This window comes from Pundamilia nyererei, unplaced genomic scaffold (assembly GCF_000239375.1).
Source record: "Pundamilia nyererei isolate P.nyererei 1_Seehausen unplaced genomic scaffold, PunNye1.0 scaffold00052, whole genome shotgun sequence".
NCBI classification, from domain to species: Eukaryota; Metazoa; Chordata; class Actinopteri; order Cichliformes; family Cichlidae; genus Pundamilia; species Pundamilia nyererei.
The window spans coordinates 2,942,191-2,957,479 of NW_005187453.1; the positions used below are offsets into that span (position 1 = coordinate 2,942,191).

At 37.3% G+C, this 15,289-nt stretch overlaps 1 protein-coding gene across 1 annotated transcript; it reads left to right on the forward strand.

Annotated features, from left to right (window-relative positions):
- The first annotated feature begins 6,491 nt into the window (after nt 1-6,491).
- lum (lumican) lies at nt 6,492-11,363 on the forward strand. Its single transcript, XM_005733493.1, has 3 exons — nt 6,492-6,614; nt 7,474-8,352; nt 9,877-11,363. Exons 2-3 carry the CDS (start codon nt 7,479-7,481, stop codon nt 10,029-10,031), a joined length of 1,029 nt encoding a protein of 342 aa, XP_005733550.1. The 5' UTR covers nt 6,492-6,614; nt 7,474-7,478; the 3' UTR covers nt 10,032-11,363.
- The last annotated feature ends 3,926 nt before the right edge of the window (nt 11,364-15,289 follow it).

A 15,289-nucleotide genomic window follows, 5' to 3' on the forward strand; every position in this document is an offset into this window, starting at 1 on the left:
AATTATCTGTCTGAGTGTGCTGTTGATCAGAAATAAGGTCTAACATTAAGTAATGCAAATCTGTTGATTAAAAAAAGAGAATAATATGTAATGTTTTGTATACAGAAAAAAAGGTTAGTTGAAGGTTAGATGAAGTAAAAATGTGCAGACTATATTATATGGTGCACAAATGCTGTGTAAGTAAGGTATCCATTAAGGTCTCTTTTTATTGCAAAGCTTTCAAAAAAGGTCATTTGCACAAAGTTAGCATATGTACCATTTGGAATTGCGTGCTATTTTTGAGAGTCATGCAGCAGGTACTTTTAAAATCTAGATCTACCAATATCTTGCTAAAAGACTGAGGCTAGAGTTATATCTTCATTGCAGAAAATCCAGCTTCATCCCCAGTTAGTCTGAGAGACTATAGCCATCTATGATGCTGTTGTAGTGAATGTATTTATTTTTTGTGTCTATTTCACATTTAATGTTAAACTAATGTGCTTTACCAGATGCCAAGTGAACTATTCACTAAAGGAAAAAAGAAGGAAAAAGGTTGCCCAGTGAATGCTCTACTTTGCAAACCGCTAACTCATATATTTTTTGTCAAACTACGTTGTCATCATTGAGCAATTTTTGCAACTATCATGAAGAAATTAGCTTGATATGACAAATAGTATAATTAAGAGGAAAACAGTGTTAAAAGTCAGCAAGAAAATGTTTTATGGGAGCAAGTAAGCTGACTAAGGATAATAACAAAACAAGAGCATAATTTCAGATTGGTTAATAAAACCATTGACAGGAACACAGCGAAGATTAATGAGCAACCAAAGAAAAACACTTTTTCTAGTTACATTTGAAGAGTATTCTGTGATTTGTATGTCCATGTTTGGATGCCTTCGTCCTTTTTGTGATTCATCTGATTTTATCTGTAAAAAATAATCAAGTTCCTGTTTTGCTGCCATTTTTTCTGATTCCAAAAATATCATAAACCTCAGCCATATGTAATTTACCTTGAAATTTACTAAAAGAAAACAAACATTAGGACATGTGCTACGTGGAGCTTCAGGGGTTTTTTTTTTAAATGTGTGAATATTTCAATATATGATCACTAAGGTGGACTCCATCTTTTGAGCCTCTGCCATTTGAAGCATCAGTATTAGATCTTTGTTACCACCATATTGACTGCTAGCAGTGACCAGAAAATAGAGTGTTAAGTTATTGGCTAACATTAACTTAACTGACTGCAAGCACTGAACTTATGATCTTGTTCCGTTTGATACGGTGGCTTCAAAGATGGGGACCAGGTCTGTTCACAGCCAGTAGCTGTCTTGAAGTCAACTTTGGTGCATTAAGACAGCAACGAAACAGGAATAAGATGCAATTACATGCACTTTGTTTGTCATAACGCAGCCGTTAACTGCGACAAATGAGTAGCAATCCCATTCCTGTTACCGTCTACAGTACAAAGAGATTAACCTTGGGTGGTAACAATAAAGGTCAAGGAGAATTGCTTTGTCAGTCTAGTTACACATGTCCGCCAAGGCCTAGTATATTGTTGCGAAGTTTGAAGACGATCCATAAAAAACTGTGGGCAGGTTTTCACATTTTGTGTGACCTGGACCTTTAACTCCACCCAATTGTCACCTAAATTAAATCAGCTAGAACTGTTATTGGGATCTTCCATCACACAACATATGAAAATTATATCCTAAAAATTGTGGACACTAGACTGCTAACAAACAACTTGAACTGATTAGATACTCCCTTCCTTCAAAGGGGGAAATAAATCACAATAATTGCTTACATTCATCTAGATTTGTAGATTTGATAGATAAATTCCTCCACCAATAGTAACATAGTTGCAGGATAGAAGTATAAAATGGCTCAGACACTCTGCAACTTCACATTTACACAGGAGTTCAATTCAATTTCATTTATATATAACCACAACAACAGTTGCCTCAGGGCACTTTATATTGTAAGTTTGAACTACTCTTTTTCCAGGGTGGAATGATTACACAGCATACTTTTGTAATGACTTTAAAAAACATAAGAATAAGGTGCACAAGTTTGAAGTTAATTTGGATGTTCTCTAATCCACATGGCGTCAAAGGTATGCGTACAAACTGAGTGTCATTTTGTAGTTAAATAACCATCCTGCAGCAACTATATCACTATTTGTGGAGGAATTTCTGCTTCTGTTGATTTCTACTGTGGGCACAAACCTGGTCCCCCTTTTCAAACCAGCCACTTCAAATGTAACAAGATCGCAAGTTCATTGCACAGAGTTGCAAATAAATTTGGTTGTGCCATATTGTCCAACCATTGTTTTCCCTAGTGTGACTCTAACATAATGTGTGCGAGCATTGTGACTGGTACGTCACTACCACATGGGCGGAAAGTGCTCCTAGGTTTCTCAGTCAGTTTCGCCGCTCTGCCATCATGATCAAAAGACCAAGATGGCAATCAGGAAAATGCTGCAATCAAAGCTTCACAATAGGACCTTACCAATTGGATGATGTCGGGTTGGTTATGGCCATCTTTTACATATAGTCTACCTCTGGGAACCAGTCTCAAGAGGCCAGTAGAGGCTTGTAACACTTCCATGTTACTTTCATTTTCAGCCCCAGCGTTTGCCATTAACTGCTTGCATTCAGTTTTACATCTGCATCTGTTCTGTCAGACACACATGGGATGTATGAATATGTCATCCAGGTTAGAGTGATTCATTTTTAGCTTCAGCCTTTAGATTAATAAGTTGTTAGTCAATATATCAATATATAATATTTTTGGAGGAAGTAGGAATCACGGTGGCTTTTAAATGTAGGAAAGGTATGTTATTACATTGAGCTCTGAAAGAAAAAGGAAAAACAATAAAAATAAAAAATACTTTGGCACAATCTTCTCATTCAAATTTGATGAAGAGAAAATTTATATATGTGAGCCATATAGATAATATTTCACATAAAACAATGTGTTAATTGGAATGATTACTTAAGAGTTACACAAGTTACAGTTAATAAAGCATTAGGAAAACTGTGGTGAGAGCCAGTGTCAGTCCTCTGGTCTAATGGAAAGGATAGGACAGCATAAGGCAGACATCAACACATTCAAAAAGAGACATAGTGACTAAGCAAAATGACTAAATGTCTGTTTTCCAGCCTCAACTAAAAGAACAGTCTGGAAAAACTTGAGTCTGAGTTCATACAAAACAGTTCCAATAACAGGGGTAAAAGTACAAACGCCTCAAAGAAATAAACATTTTGGGCAGCTTGTAGCAAATATGTCAATTGTGCTGAGACCATTGAAATAATATTTTTATTCAGTGTATAATCTGGAATATGCAAAGACAGTTGTTATTATCAAGAGGTTTTATTGTTTGTGCACACTAGACTATTGGCTCCAATTTTCAGCAACAATGAATTAAATGTGAGGTGGGAGGAAAGTCACTCATAATGAGGAAACCAGTGAGAGGTTTTTTTTCCGTATCTCAGCAGAACTCCTCAGCATTTAAAGATCATTGTTTAGGTTTTATGGCCTACAACTTCTACTAATTTGCTTTATTGTCTACAGCCACTGTTTCCAGTAACAGTAACAGTGTTTTTACCTGACGCCCGTCGCACCAAACAGACAAAAGTTACCGGCTCCTGAACATTAACTGAAGCTGAGCAGCTGCATGGCTACATAGTAGTGGATATACATCTATCACTTGGACACCACTTCTGGTCTGTGTCCACCTAAACACAAAAGATCAGTGTAGGTTTCTTGGGAATTGGGTTCAAAATCCAGTTGTTGGGGGGGGGGTTTGTTTTGTTTTGTTTTTTTCAAGGGAGTATGGGGCTGTAATACATAATGTGTGACAGATAAATCACAATAAAGCAGTTAATAGATTACTCTTCCAGCAGCACAGAGAGCATCAGCTAAAATATAGTTTATCGTTTTTGATCAATTCTCTGTTCTTTATAGATTTCTGTCACCTGTTCCTCTGCTGTTGTCTCTGGTTGGGGTAGGGGAGGCTCTGTTGATGATTTTTGTGTGAAGGATGAGTCAAATAACATGTCAAGTCTTCCCTTTTATGTGAGTGTGCACAGTACCTGAAGATGAAAGCCTGTTGTTATGAAGAAAGTTGATAACCACCATCTGGACATCTCTTATCTCTGTCTGGAGTTTGAGGTGTTGCTATAACAGCTAAGCCATTTATATCTACTAAAAATAGATATAAAAATAAATTTACTGCAAGTTTTATGTAATAAAAGAACATTAACTGGAACTTGAAAGCATCATTAGCTGTCATCTATGAATCATCTATGTAAAACAAAGATAATCCAGACTTTTGTGAGTTATGTCTTTCTGAATTTAGACAGGTTCATTCAATTTGTCACATGTTAAACTGGGTTGTTTTGTCTTAGTTTTGTTTACTGAGTGACCTATAACAGGAATTTTAGCATTTTGGCATTTCAGTGAAAACTTAAGTACACCATTTGTGCCTTTAATTAAGAGGGTATAACACAGCGCTGCAATCTTCTCTGCAGATGAATGTCCCAGTAAATTGTCCCATGCAGTGCTCAGAGAAACTTAAAAAAAACATCTTAGATTCTACTTGCCTTAGTCAGCATTTTAGATGTTGAATTTCATGAGTACAACTAGAAAGACTGAACAAGGATGGCTTTTTTGGAAGGTCTGCCAGTAGAAAATTTCTTGTCTCTAAAATAAAAACATGGCAGCATGGCTTAGATTCACAAAATTGCATCTGGACAAACCACAAAACTTCTGGAACAGTGTCTTTTGAATAGATAAGACCAAAGTGGAGATATTTGGCCAAAATGCACAAACCGCGTTGCAGTCATTGAGTCGAGCATTCTACTCTAGGGGGAAATGTCAGGCCATCTTTCCGAGAACTAAAGCTTGGTCCAAACTGGGTCATTCAACAGAACAATGAACCCAAGCACAACAGCAAAGTCCAGACCTCAACCCACCTGAAGATCTGCAGTTGCATCTTAAAAGAGCTGTGCATAAATGAATGCCCAACACCCTCTGTGGACTGAAGTAATGCCGTGAAAAACAGTGGGCCAAAATCCAATGTGAGAGACAAAAAACAATTTTTTTCACGTTATTGCTGCTAAAGGTGCTTCTGCAAGCTTTTGAATCAAGGTTTTCACAGGACTGTACCCTGACTCTGACCCCTTGCTAGAAAACGTGATCCCACTGTAGGTGCAAAAGAATTGCAGGATGTTTTTTAATAAATCACATGGAGTGAGTGCCTAAACATAGTCGTAAAAAATAGCATCCAATAAACATTCTGTTGGTCCCATTTCCTAGGTCCCATCAAACCATTCAGTATGAGCTCCTTGGAGACACATGAGGACCCTCTCCAAACTCTGCATATCTATAATGCCTCATTGGCCTTTTAATTTCTTAAATTGCATACAGTTTAAGAAACTGCATACAGTCCTTTGCATTAATTGTAGAACCACATAGCTTTGTGGAAACCTTTGCATGTCATTATGTGTAGCGAGGATCCAACTGTTAAAAAGAACTCTGTTGTTAGAATTTAAATGTGGGAGTTTTCTCCATGAAATGTAAGGGGTGTGTCAAGGAAGGTGTTTATGATTTATATGCGAGTCGGCTAACAGGCTGCACTGCAACCAATTAAATCCAGGTGCCAATTCCTGGAATGCATTGATGGTATGGATGCCCACCAACGAATGAGAGAAACATTTGGCCCTTTACTCCCCTAAACCTCCTTATTCAGCTGCAGTATTTAGAGAAGTTATGGCCACCACGGGCCGCATTCTTCTTTTGTCTTACTGTTTGTTTATAAATGAATATGACACAGAGATTCACTGTAAAAGAATGTGGGGAAGCAAAATAAAGGGTGCAAGAATGAAAAGTACAATAATTTACATCGTAGACATATGGGATCAATTGGATCTGCTTTGACCTGCTTTTTTGGTCAAAAACAGAGGAGAAGAAATATTTACGTCAAGTGTTATGTAAGTCTGTTCTGGCTGTTTTTATCTTCTTGGTCAAATTTTCCAAAGCCTGATTCACAGCTCGAGGAGAACAGCTGAATTTATTCTTTTTCATGACCAGTGTCTGCGTTACGGGTCTGCCAGAGATTGTTTTCACATTTTTCCAGACCTAGCTTCTCCTGCCCTTTGAAAATTTCCACGCACAACCTACTAAAATTAAAGTTTGTTTTTTCCAGTGTGAACAAATGCAATGACATGGTTTGACTGTAATAGTGACAGGTAACAATAAAAAGGGAAAACTACTTTTATTTTCGTCATATATGGTGCAATATTTCTGTTACTTGATGCACCTGCTCTTGGTTAGTTTACAAAACTTTTTGGATGATGCTCTTTCAGAAATTCATTTTGATGACATCTTCAATTTATCTGATGCCTGGACTCCAGTTATTTGAAGAAGCCTCCTATCAACCCCCCCTCGTCCCCTCGTCTCCTCTCCTCCCCTTCCTATTCCCTCTCTGTGTCTCTCCATCTACCCCTCTCTCTCCTCCCCCTCTCTCCTTCTTTCTCTCTGTGTTTTTCTCCAGAGACTTCCAGTTTTTGAACACCAAACTCTTCTTACCTACTGGCCCTCCACCCCACACGCACACTGAGAGAGAAGCACAGGTAAGCTTGCGACTGAGGGCATGGATTTGTGATTTCCTGTTTGAGTATTCTTCCATATTTCTGGGATTACCAAGTGTTACTACAAGGCTTTAGGGCACCGGCTGGTGCTGCAGCAGAGAAGGAAAAAAATACATGTGCACTAACAATTAATGAGTAGAAGTAGGAGTTTGATCATTTGCATTTGGGTGTGTGAGCCTTAGTTTTTTACTTGTTTACATATGTCTGCAATGCATTTTAAAGACTGTGTGACAGACTTTGGTGACTTTAGACTTTGGAAAATAATCTTCTGCTCTTGGATCCAGTGTCTGCATTTTTCATGGGTCTGGATTCAATTATTCTGGTTTTCCTTTGTCTGCAGACTTGAGTATGAAAAGCCATGATTCTGAACGAATATAGATTTTTGTTTCATTAATTATGTAGCCAGAAAGCATGTATTTTTAAATGTTGAAAACGTAAAGCGTGCCTTCGAAGCATTTACATCTGCTTTTGTGTATTCTTGGAACATCCACATTATGTTGCTGCTTCAATTCATGTTTTAAAAAACATCTATCATGCAGTTTGGCTTGTGCTGCAGCTATAATGATGTGATTCAAACAGATTATTAAAATAATCTAGGGCTCAGTGCTCTCCAAATTAGTAATGTCTTCCTTGACTGATCATATAATATGCTTTAATACACTGGGGAGTGGGTGTGGCATTCTCTTGGGTGGGTGAAGAGTTATCCTAACAAATTTTCAACTTCAAAGATTACATTTTATTCTTACTTTTTTTTATTCCTTTTAATATATTCAGATTTTCAATAATAACATTTTGATCTTATTTCCTACCTCCCCTTTCTTTCTGTCTATTGGATCTGCAGACACCATGTTGCCTCTGCGTGTACCCATCTTGGCTGTGCTGGTCACACTGTCCCTCTGCCAGTATTATGACTATGATTACCAACCTAATCCAGTGATGGGGCCATCATCGCCCAACTGCAATCAAGAGTGCGATTGCCCATTCAATTTCCCCAGCGCCATGTATTGTGACAGCCGCAAGCTCACGTTTGTTCCCATAGTTCCAACAGGGATCAAGTACCTGTACCTCCAGAACAATCTGATTGAGGAGATCAAGGCAGGAGTGTTTGATAATGTTACTGACACACTGCGCTGGCTGATACTTGACAACAACCAGATCACTAATGCTAAAATAGCAAAGGGCACAATTGACAAACTCTCAGGCCTGGAGAAGTTGTTCATCAGCTTCAACAACCTTACAGAGCCAGCCATTCCTCCCTCAAAGTCCCTTGAGGAGCTGAGAATTATGAACAACAAGCTGTCCAAATTTCCTTCTGGACTCTTGACTGACAAGGAGAATTTGACCTCCATTCACCTTCAGCACAATGACCTAACCTCTGAAGCCATTTCAGGGGCTTTCAAAGGGCTAAAGAAGCTGCTGTCACTGGATGTAAGCCACAACAAGCTGAAGAAGCTCCCAGCTGGTGGTCCCAGTTCACTGGTAATGCTCTATGCTGACTACAATGTCATTGAAAGTATTGGAGCAGGATACCTGAACAAGTTGCCCTCACTTCAGTACTTGAGAGTCTCACACAACAAGCTGGTGGACTCAGGGATCCCTGCTGGAGTGTTCAATGTGACATCACTGCTGGAGCTTGACCTCTCTTTCAACAAACTGCAGTCTATCCCTGAGATCAACGAGCAGTTGGAGCAACTCTACCTTCAGGCAAATGAAATCAACAGTGAGTGATCAGCATTTTAACATCACAGGATTCTAAATGTTTTGCCTTTTTTGTTAAAGTTTTTTTAGAACAGCATCAAAGTTCGAGTTCCTGTGTTCTCAATGAAATATCTAAACATGTGAAAATAATACGGCCAAGGTTAATTGGTTAGTTAGGCCAGTTTTGTGCCAATTATACACACATGACTGGATAGCTTAAATGTGGGCGTGGCTTAGCAAATATAAAACCAGAGAGAGGTTCTAGGTTGAAGCCATTTAGTTTGTTCATGGGTATTGGCATTACCATTTTCCAAAAGCAGAGTAATTGATACAAAGTTCAGAACTTTCCAAACGATCCTTTTTAAATGTTGTCTAACCAGATGAAAGATTAACAGGCTAGCATGTCCAGTTCTCTGTGCCAGTCATGTGACACCCAACTATGCTAAACATCCATATTATTAGATCAGGAGGAAGGGAGTAATTTAAACTAACTAACCAATTTAAACTGTAAATATAAATAACTTATTTTCAGCTGAAATCTGAAAGCAAAAACATTGTGTAAAACAAAATGACATTAAGTAGGATGCTGGCTACAGCATGAATGGTTTTACATGAAAAGAAGGGTTAAACTGTGTATATTTATGTGACCTGAAATGGAGAAGAAATGGAGAAGTTTACATTGCTAACACAAGGCAATGTTTTGTTTTGTTTTTATTTCACTTTATATTTAAAGCCATTGATATTTAACATTATTATTATTATTATTATTATTATTAAAAGTGTGATTCTTAGTAGAAGCAGCAGTGCGATTGCAAATGCACAATTCCAACTCTACAGCATGTGCAAACAAGCATTGTAATGCAAATGTTCATCAAGGTTCTTTTAAACTATAGACTGCAGGCATGTAAAGGATGGACATAGCGACTATGGCATCTCTGATTAGTTATTGACAGTTCTGAAGTCTTGAAACTCTCGTTTTTAGTCAAATCACTTTGGCTTTTTAAAAACTGACATAGCCAAGTTTGGGGCTAACATGCTAAGGCTAGCACTAGCTTGTTAGTTATATATTTTGGGATGCCAACTTTAACTACCTAAAAAAAAAAGCTTAAATGTACTTAACATAAAAACTGAACAGCATTACACTGTGTTTTAAGTATCTTATAACTCAAATAAAGGGGTGGATCTGAGCGACAAAGCAAGGGCAGTTAATGCACATATCAGCAACATGTCAGTTAAAACGTTGCCATACCCCAATGCATTCTCTGCTTTATCATCCATTTTTCTCGCGATATAGCCATAATTAAGAAAAAGAAAATTCCCCCTATGATGAGGGGGAAAAAGCAATTGAGGAAAATGAAGGGTCCTTTTCTCAAAGACTTCAATGCAGCTGCAACCAGAGCAGTTGAAGGAATGGTAATTTGGCACACCTCCAAGGCACTTTTGTCATTCTCTTTACCAGGTTAAGGGGTTGAAAATGTAAAAAAAAATATATTAAAAAAAATCCCTACTGGCAGCTATAACGATCTCCACTTTTTATCATTTGTAGAGTTTGACCTGTCAAGTTTCTGCAAGCACGTGGGACCTCTGAACTATTCACGTCTGAAGCATCTGCGTCTCGATGGAAACAACGTCACTCACAGCAGCATGCCAGCTGACGCTGTCAACTGCCTGCGCCAAGCCTCAGATATCATGTTCGAATAAGGACCGGCTCTTCTCTATCATCATGACAAAGCTCAGCCCATAACCTTCTGGATTCACAAATCCTAATAATACGTCTTTCGTAGTACTGCCATGCCTTTGCATGTCCGACATAGGTACTAGATAATCTGGGAAACATTGGCCAAGCTTTAGAACAAATCTATAGCTTAGCCAATGTGTGATACAAAAGAAGGCATGCACGTACAATCAGATCAATAAATTCAACAGGCATTAAACAAATATTCCAAATGACTCATTGTCAATATTTCTACATACCAACCAATACTAAATCACGAAGTTTAAAAAAATTGAAATGCACACAATCTAAAAATAACCGAAAACTCCATGAGATGAATAATTATTATGCTTTGGTTATAACACACACTTTAAACATTCCAAACTTGTTTTTGAGCACACTGAATAAAGACACAATATAATAATACCGAGAGTTTTCCAATGTCTTAATTCAGCCCTAGTGTTCTCTTTTTCCTTGTCTTGTATGTTTCAGTGTCTAGCATGTATAATATAATCAGGGGGATTTTATTATTAATAATAATCCATTGCTGTGCAAAGGACCAGCACATAAGGACTGCATACTTGGATTTAATGTGTAGAGTAAGAAGAAAATGGGGGTGGGTGGGTGTATAATAGCAGCTACGTTGCAGTCGTGTTTTCATCATAGCGGTTTTAGGGAATATATCAGTGTTGTGAACGTGTCTGCCTTTATATACTGCATACTTTAAACTGGTTTGAAACAAATTTTTATGAAGTCCCAATGACTGACTTTTGTTTTGGGGGTTTTTTTTTACTGAATAAACGATAATTGACTAAGAAATGTCTGTTTTCTCCTAATAATTAACTAGTTCTTCAAAGGATTAGAATTCTGTTCAGAATAAATTACTATTAAAGCTGATATGTTTCTCTGTTTAGTTGTACCTTGTGATGTTAGAATGATGTAATCTCGAGATTAGATTGTTTCTGTATACTAACTAAAGCCTAACTATTTGCTGTCATTCACATTACTAATTTGTATACAACATTTTCTTTACTTGCATGCACCCTTTGGTGCCACTCTTTGAATAAACTACAGCTTTTGCAGTTAAGGTGCTTTCATTACTATGTTGTTGTTGGTGTTTAATACTGATAAATGTTTCTTTCCAGCATTACATCAAAATGGCACCAATTTCATGTTGATCGAATGGTGTGTCTATTTTATTAGGTTACTACATCTGTCTAGTATTTTCTTTCCTTTTTTCATGACTTCTTTTGACACCTTTGACTCAGTAACTGTTCATGGATTCACTGTAAGAAAATTAAACACAGTTGAACGAACTATGTTTGAACATATTTTCATGATATCATTGGTAAGCCTGCCTATATGTAAGCCTATAAATAACTTACAAGTCTTACTTAGTGTAAATGTAAAGAATTGAGTTAACTAATCTGACATCCTGTATTTGGGACTTATTTCCTAGAAATGCTGGGGGTGTGTCCCAGAAGCAAGGGCAAAAGGGGAGTACATGAACTGGTTGCCAGTTTGTTGCAGAGCTAATACAGGAAGACAGATAATCATTCATACCCACATTCACGCCTATTGGCAGGTTAGTCTAAATTTCAATTTTGTAACACTTGTAAAAAATGTGTGAGTTTTATAGGAATCTTTATAAGTAAGTACATGACCACTATTGAGTTATGGAACTACAAAATGAGTGGAAGAAGAACGACTAATGAAATAGACCCTTAAATAACATCTTATAAGATTTCTATTATAGTCAGAAGATTCTTTATTTATTCTCTGAGGCCTGCTAGTGTTCTTTAAACATACTATTTACATTCAACCTTTTTCAAAGCACAGTGCATAGTGGGCTTCAACGTCATCTTGTTTCAGCAGGTTTCTCTCTAGCCATTAATTTAAAGGAGCTGCACAGTCAACCTAACGTGTATATTTCTATTCAGCTGTGCAAAACAGCTGTGCTGGTCCACGAGGTAGGCAGGGGTTGCAGGGTTTTGCTTGATATAAGCTTAAGTAGAAATAATTTTTGCTGTAAATATACCCTCCCAGCTGTCTCAAATAGAAACCACAAGTGGCTGAAGATTTCAAAATTATTGTTTTTACAGTAAAGGTTCCTTGTGGTACTTCAAAACAAAAAGGGAGGACTCACCACTCTTACTTATCTCACTGTTCAGTAAGGTCTATTTTTAACTTTCTAGTTTCCTGTCAACTGTGATAAACATGATTATTATTGTTATTATTATGATTACATACCCTCTGCAAAGAAACTGTAGAGAACAAAATAGGCATCACGTTTTATGTTCATCTTAAGAATGATGTGCTTTCAGACTAACAGTGACTCAGAGTCTGAGAAATGTGGGATTAATGGTATGAAGGAGGAAAAAAAACATAAAACCCACACATTCCTTTCCAGAGAGGTACAATCCATTTAAACATGCTGACTGAATGTTAATATAAAGTAGATGTGTTTGGAAAGTTGTATGCTTTCTTTTCCTTCACAAGAAAATGTATAATTATTAAATATGAGATTACATATGCAGTCATGTGATAAAAACTGGACTTTATTCAGTCCTGTGAAAAATAAGTCCAACCCATGATTCAGTAGCTTGTAGTACCACCTTTAGTAGCAAAGACTTGGAGCAATCCTCGTCTCTAAGACTATCAGTCTCTCACATTTGTCGTGGCGGAATTTTGGCCCGCTCTCTTTACAATGTGGCTTCAGTTCATTGGTTTGTGGGCATTTGTTTATGCATAGAGGTTTGTTGGCATGCACAGTTCTCTCATGGTCCCACCACAACATTTCAATCATACTGAGGTCCGGAATTCAACTGGGCCATTGCAACACCTTGATTATTTTCTTTTTCAGCCATTAGGTTGTGCATTTTCTGCTCTGCTTTGCATCATTGTCGTGTTGCATGACACAGTTTTGGCCTAAATTGAGCTCTTGCACATTTGACTGTATACTTCGGTATACAGAGGAGCAATGACTGCAAGGTGACCAGGTACTGTGGCTGTTGAACAAGTCCAAATCATCACCCCTCCACCTTCATCCCTGATATTGTTGTGCTGATATCCTGTGTTTGGTTTTTGTCAGGCATAGAGCAAACGTGTCCACTCTGGTCTGGTGTGTCCAAAAGACATTGTTTCAGAGGCCTTGTGGTTTGTTCAGATTCAACTTTGCAAACCCAAGCTGTGCTGCCATGTTCTTTTTAGAGAAAATAGTCTCTTTTTTTTCTGGTGACCCTTCCAAACATACTCATTCAGTCTTTTTCCTTGTGCTGTCATGAACTTTAACATTTTGCTAACTGAAGCCTGTAGAATCTGAAGTATAGCTCTTGGGGTTTTTTTTGCAGTTTTTTAGGTTCTACATGGTCTGACCTTGGGGTGAATTTGCTAGATGCCCAGTACTGTGAGGTTGTGGCATTATATTAACACAATTCAATGCTCCATACCATCAAACTGACAAAGCCTCTATTGTCATTTAGGTGGTCACACTTTTAATTAATCAAATGCATTTGATTAGCTGCTACTTACCATCTTAATTTCCAAGGAAGCAGTAAGGGTGTGCCTGTAAAGTCCTTCTTTTTCGCATGAATATATGAGATGTTTTCAAGGCGTCAAAGACACATCTACAAAGTACACTTATTAACATATTTACTTTGTATCTAATTCAAACGGTCGCTTTAATAAAAATGTAACCTTAATTCCTCAATTACTTAATTGCATATTGTGTTTGTATATTCTTCTCACCATGAGGTTAAACTGCAGATCTTAAAAGGACCAAAAGGTGCCTATATCACCAGAAAAATTATCCTCAGAAGAGTCTTGTCAGAGGCTAAAATACCCAATTTTCATTATCTGTTCCTGTTTTAGAAATTAAAAAAGATTGTTTATAAATCTCTGCAAGCCTCAACACAGCAGAAGTTTCAACATGTACAAAATATGACATTTTTTTCAATTCAATTCAATTTTAGTTATATAGCACCAAATCACAAAAACGTTTTATTCTATTGTAAGGTAAACCCTACAATAATACATACAAAGAAAAACCCAACAATCATATGAGCCCCTATGAACAAGCACTTTAGCAACAGTAGGAAGGAAAAACTCCCTTTTAACAGGAAGAAACCTCCGGCAGAACCAGGCTCAGGGAGGGGCGGCCATCTCATCTCATTTTATCTGAGAACATATACAGTTTACAGCCTTTTTTTTTTTTTTGCAAACAACACCTACGTGAATAATAATTTAAATACATCAATTTAACCGTTTTGGGTAATAATCAGGTCAGAATTTAGTCAGATTTTAGGTTTGCATCTACAAAATTAACTAATATTTGATTCCACTTCATTCTAACTGCACATTCTGCTCATATGAGATCGTTAACATGGCAACTATTACAGCTGCCAAATATCATTCTGAACATGTTGTCAGACTTAGATTAAGCCTGAGGTTTGGCTGTTTTTTATTTTATTTTGAGCCTTGCTTGAGTCTTAAGCAGCTGTCGATAATTTCACAGTGATTAACTCTCTCATCTATAATGTATTTAATGCACACACCTCATTATCAATGTGCATAATAAATTAGTAACACGCATACTGACTCTAGGTATGTACTTAACATTCACTTATTACAACTTACACAGGATCACCAGCGCCTTTGCAAAGCTTTACATGAACTGTAACAACACTGCTAATCCTGGCTGATAAGCACCATATGCGCTGGAACAACGTCTTTCTTGGTGCATTGGTCTAGGTTTTCTTATTAGATCAGACACCATTTAAAGAGAGTAGGTTAGTTGATTATACGTGGCACTTATAGCTATTATGTAAACTGATTCCAGATGTCCCATTTGACTCATGCTAGGCTCTTATAATTCAATCCTGCTGTAAACGTCAGTTTGACCCAATTATGAAAAGTTATCTGTCTGTCGTTGGGTGCTGGAAATACAACACTTCCCAATGTCATCCAGTCTGTTTTAGCTATTTTTGCTCAGGTAAACCTGATACAAATCTGGAGGTAAAAGAGTTAGCTGTTGCCTCACCGCTACCACCATTACAAAATGTAACATGTTTACTTTAACAGCTTTTTCACATTTCTAATGTTTTTATACAATCATATTCCAAGTGTAGGACAATTTCCTCCTTTTCCTCCTGTGCCGCCCCTATTTAAATCTTAGGTAGAGCTCCTGCTGCCTATGTCTAGACAATAAAGTCTTTTATAAAACCTTAAGCCTAATATCTTCCTGCTT

What these genes read in the sequence shown, in the direction of transcription:
- lum (XM_005733493.1), top strand. Translation starts at nt 7,479, where the DNA reads ATGTTGCCTCTGCGTGTACCCATCTTGGCTGTGCTGGTCACACTGTCC. An exon ending in TCAGGCAAATGAAATCAACA is followed by an intron (nt 8,353 to 9,876) that starts GTGAGTGATCAG and finishes TATCATTTGTAG; the next exon opens with AGTTTGACCTGTCAAGTTTC.